The sequence below is a fragment of the Brassica napus genome, chromosome C7, assembly GCF_020379485.1.
Source record: "Brassica napus cultivar Da-Ae chromosome C7, Da-Ae, whole genome shotgun sequence".
Classification (NCBI taxonomy): domain Eukaryota; kingdom Viridiplantae; phylum Streptophyta; class Magnoliopsida; order Brassicales; family Brassicaceae; genus Brassica; species Brassica napus.
Genome location: NC_063450.1, coordinates 30,531,222 through 30,539,558, shown reverse-complemented (window position 1 = coordinate 30,539,558; position 8,337 = coordinate 30,531,222). Strand labels below are relative to the sequence as shown.

Sequence of the window (8,337 nt, the reverse complement as noted above, 5' to 3'; positions counted from 1 at the left end):
CCAAAATTACTAAAAGTATGAAAAATCTTATTGTGACAAACAAAATTTAAAAGTGTCTCATTTTTCGAATTTTCTAAAAAAAAAAAAAAAAAAGTTGTCCAAGACATCCGCTGCCATTTCCTAACAATCCCCTGGTAGCTTGAAAATAGTTAATTCAGCGAGTGACATGTAGGACCCGGCCACCAGCTGTTTTCGGGTCAGGTTTATCGCACAAAACGCAGCGTTTAAGGCTTCCGCTTCAAGAGACTAAGACGCCAACGCCGAACAAAGAGAGAGAGAGAGAGAGAGAAAACAGCAGCCCTAATATTTTGCGTCCGTCTCCTCGTGTGTCCCTTACTTACTCTTTCGCCTTGAAATATTTCGTAAATCGTTGCGGCCATGGCGCACGGAGGCTATGCCAAGAGAAGGGTTTCAGAACCGAATCAAGCGGCGGGAAGCAGCAGTCGAAGGTCGAAAGGGTTGCGCGTGGAGAAGAAACCTAAGATCGTCTCTCTCAAGAACCAGATGCGTTCCGTCGAACGCTTTCTTCGTAAAGTCAGCTCCTTTCTCTCTCTCTCTGCTTAAGGGTTTTCTCAAATTATGGTTTGTGGTTGAACTTCTGTTAAATTTCGAGCCTTTTTCTAGTATGATACAGTAACTTGGCGATTCAATCAGCTTCGCGTGTGTATTTTTGATGTAGAGCTAAAGGTTATTGTAGTTATGTTTCTGGGCCTTTTGGGTTGTATTCTTATAGAGAATTTAATCATCTATGAACATGCCATGTGTGTGGTGATGGAGAAAGGAATGTTATTGATACTAAGTACGTGGATCAATTGTCTGTAGGATTTGCCTGCTGAAGTAAAAGAGACTCTTAAACAGAAGTTGGAGTATCTGAAGAAGCAGCAAGATGACCATACACGTCTTGCTGTTGAACGTAAAATATTCCTCAGGAACAGAAAGATTAGGTTCTTTGGTAAGAGCCATTAAATTGTTGTCTTCCTGTTGTGCCTGCAAAAGTTACAACCTTTATTTGTCTTGAATTAGAGCGGAGAAAGATTGAAAGGAGCATTAGGCGTCTTGAGAAGCTACAACGTACTTCATCTGCTCATGTGGGAGATGCAGATATAGCTGAACAACTCAGTAAACTCAAGGAAGATCTTGAATATGTTAGGGTAAATCAACTTCTTCTTCACACTGGTTTTTTTTTTTTTTGAACACCTTTTCACACTGGTTTATTTAGTTATTCTCTGATGAGTTTCTTTTAGTAATAAATTATAGAGCTTAGTTTGAAAATGTGTACTTACTTGTATGTACAATTGCAGTTCTTCCCCAAAAATGAGAAGTATGTATCTCTGTTTACTGGTGCTGAGGACTCAGAAGTGGTTGAGAAAAGAAGTAAGATGCGGAAGCAGATCAAAGCCAATATTATTGTTGCTGCTGCTAGTGGGAAAGAGTTGGAAGGTAAACATGATATGCAGAGAAGCTTATTTGTTTCCTTTTTCCTGGAAATATTAGGTATAGCTGATAAATGTTAACCTTGTGATGTTACCGCTGTGGAAAAACAGAGACAGGGAGTGAAGATGATGGTCTTCTGGACCTTAGTGATGATGATTTCTTTGATAAAGGGAGCTCAAACGATGAAGCAGACGCAGATGATGAATTGACCGATAAAAGCACAAAGTAGGCCTAGTAGAATACTTTCTTTTAGACTTCAACTCTTCTAATTTCTGACCATAATATGCAATTTCTCAGGGAAGCTGCTTCCAGTAGACCAACATCTGGCATGTCTAGTGATGAAAGGAACCAGGTATGATTAGTTTTCTTTGTATTATTTAGTTTTTAAAAAATCTGAATCCTCGTGGATGCTGTATGGTAGAAGAATAAGGGAGACTTATGAATGTGGATGCTACTTATTACCAAAGCTATGGTTTCTGTGACATACTCTGATTTACTAATTTGGAATGTTTTTGGAATCTTGTAGAAACAAAACTCAGCTAGGGCTTTAATGCCACCACCACAAGCAAGGTTTGGTTCAAATTCTAGGAAGAATTCGTCTATGCAGAAGAATGAGATGCCATCATCCTCAAGAAACACTTCAAACAGAAGAAGTGAGTCTTCATATAATGCCAGGGCTGCTCCCGCAACTTCATATAATGCCAGGGCTGCTACCGCAACTTCATATGGTGCCAGGGCTGCTGCCTCAACTTCATATAATGCTAGGGATGCTGCTGCAACTTCATATAGCAGTCAGAGTAGCAACTTGAGCTCCAATTCTGATGCTCATAAACCCAAGAGGAAGAGGCGGCCAAAGAAGAAGAAGCAACAGGTCAGTTTATGAGAGCCTAGTTTGTAGGAGGAAATATTCTTTGAATAACAAAACCATCTCATCAAAGATCTGTTTTTATTGTTAACATAAAGGTTGATTCTTCTCTTTTTTGCTGTTTTTGCAGGAGTGATCGGGTTCTCAGCTTCTCCAAACACACGCTTGATTAGTACTTGCTGCTGCGGTCTCTTTGATGGGATCTAATGCATTATATAGATTTGGTGTTGTCATGGAATGCAGATAGTTAGGTGTCTTGTTGCTTTTGTCTTTTTAAATGGAAACCCTAAAAAAACTATTGGGTATAATTAAACAACTCCCTTTCGGATCGCTGTGAAAACAGAGCTTTGTTTGCTCCCAAAGCTAGAAAACTCTCGAATCAATTTTATCAGTTTTGATGTTTGCAAGTTTTGAAACCCCGAGTCTATGGATAGGCGTGTTGTTCAAGTCAAAGATCAATTGCACACACTTCTTGTCTTTGAAACGGAGAAGATTTGATTACTCTCTAGGTCACTTTTTGACTTTTTCTCATATTTATAGCCACTTTTTACATGTGAGACACTTTGTTATAGGCCAGCAATAGACAATTTGCTCTATCCACCACATTAAGATTCAATTCTCTATCCACAAATTTAAGAGATCTCTCTTGTTATTTGTTTGTGGATATGTTAGCGTCTATATCCACAACATAATCAAAATTTTCTAGTCCCAGTCCACAGATAAACATTGTTGTTAGGGTTGTATCCTTAAGCTCAGCTATTTTGGAGCTTGCTTTGAAGAAGTTTCTGGAATCTTTACATTTATCCCGATCCGTCCACGCATCACCCGTCCACGCATCGTCCGTCCACGCATCAAATGTTATTAAGAACAAAATTGTTCACAAACACTAAACATAGATAACAAAAAAAGTAACATATTGAAAGACTACAATATGTGAAATAGACTTTTCAAGGGTCCAATAATCAAATCATCATAGTAATTAAGATGTCAATCCATTTCTAAGAGTTTTGAGTCAAAGAGAATTCAGGTTTTCAATTAAGCTAAATGCAATCAATAAGATGAGTGGTTTCAATCAATCTAACAGGTTTCTAAAGCAACTAAACATCAACTTTCAATCAATTGGAATAAGGAGGAATCATGCGCATAGGATTTTGATTTCAGATGACTAAGATTAAATCTAAAATGGAAAGGTTTCAATCAACACATTCCCCTAAGTCTAGATATCAATTCTAAGCAAGTTCTCTTTCAAGATAAAAACTCATTTACTCTCATGATCAAACATCAAATTCATTTGGTTTGTGTCAATCAAGCAATCATTAAGGATAGATCATTCAACTTTCCTAACTCCCTTAACATCAAATCCCTTTGGTAGGGTAAGCTAAGAGCTTGATGAGTTGGCTCAGACATTTCATCGAACACCCGCAATGAAATGTCTAGAGTTCTAAACCAGAATGGCCAACTTAAGCTTAGCATTAAGATCACTCAATCAAGCAAGGAAACACATTAATCTACTCTAAACATTCTAGATCATCACTTAATCATCCTAAATCATCCTAACCCATGAATCCAAAGATGACTACTCACTCATAATCATGGTAGACACTAGATCATTAGTTGATCCAAATCTAAACATGATTAATGGTCAAAGTAATGAAGCAAAGATAAGAAATTATGATCAAGATTAGATCTTTCACCCAAAAGTGGCTTTTTGATTAGATAAAAAACAAGATAAGTCCTAAGATAAGGTCTAAAAAGTATTTATAGTGGCCTAAAAACGAGCTGGGTCGACCCAACAAGCAAGGGTTGACCCAAGATAATTTGGGTAAAAAGTTGGTAAAAACAGAAGTGCAGATTTTTCTAAGTGTCGTAGCTGGTTTTTGACATGTCATTTGGCCGCTGCAGAAGGCCGCTGCACACTCCAGCGGCATGTTTCTTGTCGTTTGGCCGCTGCATCTTCCAGATATCGGGCAAGGAGTAGTGGATTTCTCCAGCGGCTTGTCTTGGCCGCTGCATTTGGCCGCTGGGACAGTTGGGAACTCATCTTATGAACCAAAATCACCTTTCTTGTCTCTAAATCATCTCCAAAGGTTCCAAACTCACCAAATAGCATCTCCATCACCTAATAGAGACAAATGTATATGCAATGCACCTAAATCTACTCTAAATGCATCTAAATGGACAAATTGAGAACTAAAATGATTGCTGAAACTATGTAAATACACAAGATATCAATATGGATGCCAATGTGTCTACAATCTCAAGGATGAACAAATTAATAATTTCAAACCAATGACGGCCACGTACATGTCCATGGAAAAAAAAGCTTGAGTGATGAAAACAAAGCTAAACAAACCAAAAAGTTAAAACGAGCCAGCTCCTCCTCTTAAACCCCCGGTCAAAACGAATCAACTCCTCTTCCCGGTGAGTCACGCCATGGATTTCGAGCTCAACATCTTCGTGGATGAGCTCGGTGAAGATGCGGTGGTTCGAGCTCGTCACAGTCCTCCACCATGAGATATGTATACTGAATTTTGAATTTTAATCATAATTTTACTCGTCCACAAATAGCCGTCCATGTTTACCTATCCACGCTTATCTTTCCACACCCATCCACATGTGCCCTCTATGCTTATATTCTACATGTAATCATTTACTTCTTTCAAACATCCACATATCACTCATCCATAACACAATCATTGGATACATGTACAAGTATAAATTTTAAAATGTAACAAAAAAACATATCAAAGTGGATATCAAATCATAGAGAATAAAAATATATAATTTATTATATCAACAAAAATTGTTATATGTATTTTTCATTTAAAAATAAACAAAAACAAATTATTAAGAAGTGAACTAAATAATAATAAAAAAACACACTTTCTATTTCCTCTAACCTAAGAAAGACTTCTTTTTCTTCTCTTTAAGGGTAAATCTGTCAATTCTCTCTGTAGGTACTATAAGAAAGTGTCTTGCAAGTGCAGGTCTTGGATGTAATTGAAAAGTGATAAAGTGCCTCTTGATGTAAAAAATTCAACGGAGAAACAATGTTTTGTCACCGTCGTTGCAGCCCCGAGAATTCTTATTTTCCCTTCCTCATTCTAAGGCGAAGCTTCTAATTTTATTTACGACTTGAATTTACAATTACGTCTGAGGTCACTTTTCATCTTTATAATATCACAATAAGACACATTTTGCTACTGAGATACTTTGTTCATTTCTTCAATGCAAATGAGAACATAAGATTCCAATTATACCTTTCTTCTTCTCAGCAATTAAAAAAAACACATTTTTTCTCTACACTCTTCCTCAGCAGCCGACCACTAATCTCACATGTCCTCCTCCTCCTGCTCCTCAGCCCTCTCCTCCTGCAGCTATTACTCCTCCTGGATCCCTACTCGAAAGCCTTTACCTTCAGTCTCAGGTCCACCGCCGAATCTCTTAAGGGGCGGCGTAAGAGGATCTCCTCGAACTCCATCTTATGAGTTATCAACATGATTGGTGGCTGGGAAAACTATCGGAGGATTCGTTTTTATTGTGATAGTGATTCTGGTTTGTTTTATTTGTTGGAAGAAACTAAGAAGATGCTTACTATGCTCCTCCTCCAGGTCTCAAAAGTATTAGCTTGTTAGAGTTATAAAAGATTTCAACCAAGCCTTACGTGCAAAGCAAGCATGGAGGATTTTAAATGAGCCTGACAGTCTCCTTGCTCATGTATTCAAAGGAAGACACTTTGCAAACTTGACATTCTTTTATTGGGGAAAAGGTTTTCGGCCATCTTATGCTTAGAGGAGCATCTTATTCGGCAGAGATCTGCTCTCTTCTAGACTCATCAAGTTGATTGGTAGTGGGACATCGACCTACGTATGGACATACAGCTGAATTATGGACTCACATGTAACACCCGCCACTTTCAAAATATAATAAATTGATAAAAGCGGAAATAAAATAATAATACAACTCAAATAATAATAATCTTCATATAATATAAAAGTCAATACGATAACAAAAGGCCTAAAAGCCCATCATCGATAACATCCGAAATATAAAATACGATATAAACCGAAAGTCTGAAATAGGAATAACATAGACGATAAAAGTCCAAAGGCCTAAAGGCCCGATAAAGATAAAAGCGGTAAAAGCGATAGAAGCCCAAAAGCCCAATAGCACCGGTCCGATAATCACTCCTGCTCATTGGTCTCACCTAAAAGGGGAAAGAATGAGGGGTGAGCGACAGGGGAATCGCTCAGCGAGGTATGTGATGCTACCCCGAAGTCCATGGACCCGGACATAGCACTCCAAATAAATATAATTTAATTCTAATGCATGTCAAACACAGTACCTAAAGTACTCAAGCAACAAACAATGGTCCTAGCGAGGTGCGCACTCGCCGCCCACTAACAGGCCAAAACACTACCGAAAAGGTGCTCGGTTCATACACACACCGAAAAAGTGCTTGGTAACACACGCCCGTAGAAGATTTATCGACACTTCCAGTCTACAGCTCAACCGGTCGACTAAAGTTGGCCGTGACCTCCATACAATCCGGCATACAGCAGTCCAACTCTGTATCCGTCTCCAAACAGAAACAATCCTAGCTAAGAATTTACATTAAGTGAAACAATCAATGTTGAATCCTCTAACCCCCTAGTTCCGGTTTATGCAAAGAACCTAAAACTAAACAAGCAATGACAGACTCGATTTCACACATTAAAAATAAATTATACTTATTCGAGGTCCTAAGCCGAATAAGAGGAGTTCGGGAATAGACCCTCACCTTAGCAATAATAAGAGATATCTATGAACTCCAGCTGCTCAAATGGACTCCAAATCTGAAATCAGATCGAAATTTCGAGTCAGAACGCCTTTCGAACGGTTTTAAAACGGGTATTTACGGAAAAGTCAACCCGCTGGTCAAAGATTAATTATTTAATTAATTAATTAATTAATTAATTAATTAATCCGGTTTTCCCTAACCGATTTCCAATTGATTTTATCCGACCGGTTTAACCTAACCGAATCGAAATCGATTTAAACCGGTCAAACCACAGGTTGACCGAGTCACCGAGTTGACTCACCGGGTTGACTCGGCCGAGTTGGCGAGTCACCGGCGAGTCACCGGTGTCGGTCCCCGGCGGCTTACCGGAAAATCAACGGCGGCGACGGCGGCGAGGCGGCGACGCGGCGGCGAGGCGGCGACACGGCGGCGACGGCGGCGAGGCGGCGACGCGGCGGCGAGGCGGCGACACGGCGGCGACGGCGGCGAGGCGGCGACGCGGCGGCGAGGCGGCGACACGGCGGCGGCTTCTCGGCGGCGGATGGACGGTGGTCGGTCACGGCAGCTCCGGCGAACGTTGGTCGGAGACGGCGGCGCGTGGCCGGAACTCGCGGTGGCTCCGGCGGAAGGCGGTGGTGCGTGTGTTTCACGCGCGCGCCGAGGCGAATCTTCGGGAGGCGCGTGCGGCTTCGTCCGGGCTCCGTTTGAGGCGTGGTTGGTGTCTACGGCTTCGTCTCGACGAGAGGAACACGATGATGGCCTTGGATGTACGAGATGATCAATGGTTAGGAAGTTATGGGTGATTTACTAAACGGAAACGAAAATGAGCTTAAGAAATGCGGTTTTCGGCGGTTACCTAGGGCGTTTATCGGTGGTGGCAAGCTGAACGTGATCACGGCACACGGTTGCTCCGGCGACGAGCTCAGGTGAGCTTTCTCTCTCTTTCTCTCTCTCTCTCTCTCCCTCTCTCTCTTTCTCTTTAAAGAAGTTGGGGATGGTGGAGATGGTGGGAATGGTGGGGATGGTGGAGATGGTGGAGATAGTGGGGATAGTGGAGGTGGGTCATTACATCACATCCTCGTATACCAGTGTGTAAACAAATCACCTTTTGATGTCAATCTCAAGGTTGATTTCCTCATTGATAATGATGCTCAATGGAAAGTGGATCGTTTAGAAGAATTTTTTTCCACCAGCAGAGATCAAGCGTATCAGTGCATCAAGAAACAGTAAAATCAGAAAAGGAGGATGCTATGCTTTG

General features: G+C 40.7%; 1 protein-coding gene and 1 long non-coding RNA gene across 2 annotated transcripts; one reads left to right on the top strand and one right to left on the bottom strand.

The window, feature by feature from the left end:
- The first annotated feature begins 251 nt into the window (after window positions 1-251).
- LOC106411274 (rRNA-processing protein EFG1) lies at window positions 252-2,706 on the top strand. Its single transcript, XM_013852002.3, has 8 exons — window positions 252-534; window positions 823-952; window positions 1,024-1,151; window positions 1,302-1,440; window positions 1,545-1,659; window positions 1,732-1,786; window positions 1,961-2,305; window positions 2,430-2,706. The coding sequence occupies exons 1-8, from the start codon at window positions 379-381 to the stop codon at window positions 2,433-2,435; spliced, it is 1,074 nt and encodes a 357-aa protein (XP_013707456.1). The 5' UTR covers window positions 252-378; the 3' UTR covers window positions 2,436-2,706.
- Window positions 2,707-4,512: 1,806 nt separating this feature from the next.
- Window positions 4,513-7,141, bottom strand: LOC125589890. Its single transcript, XR_007326077.1, has 2 exons — window positions 7,080-7,141; window positions 4,513-6,162 (listed from the first exon to the last, which is right to left on the bottom strand). It is a non-coding gene; the product is annotated as an uncharacterized LOC125589890 (long non-coding RNA).
- Between the last annotated feature and the right edge of the window lie 1,196 nt (window positions 7,142-8,337).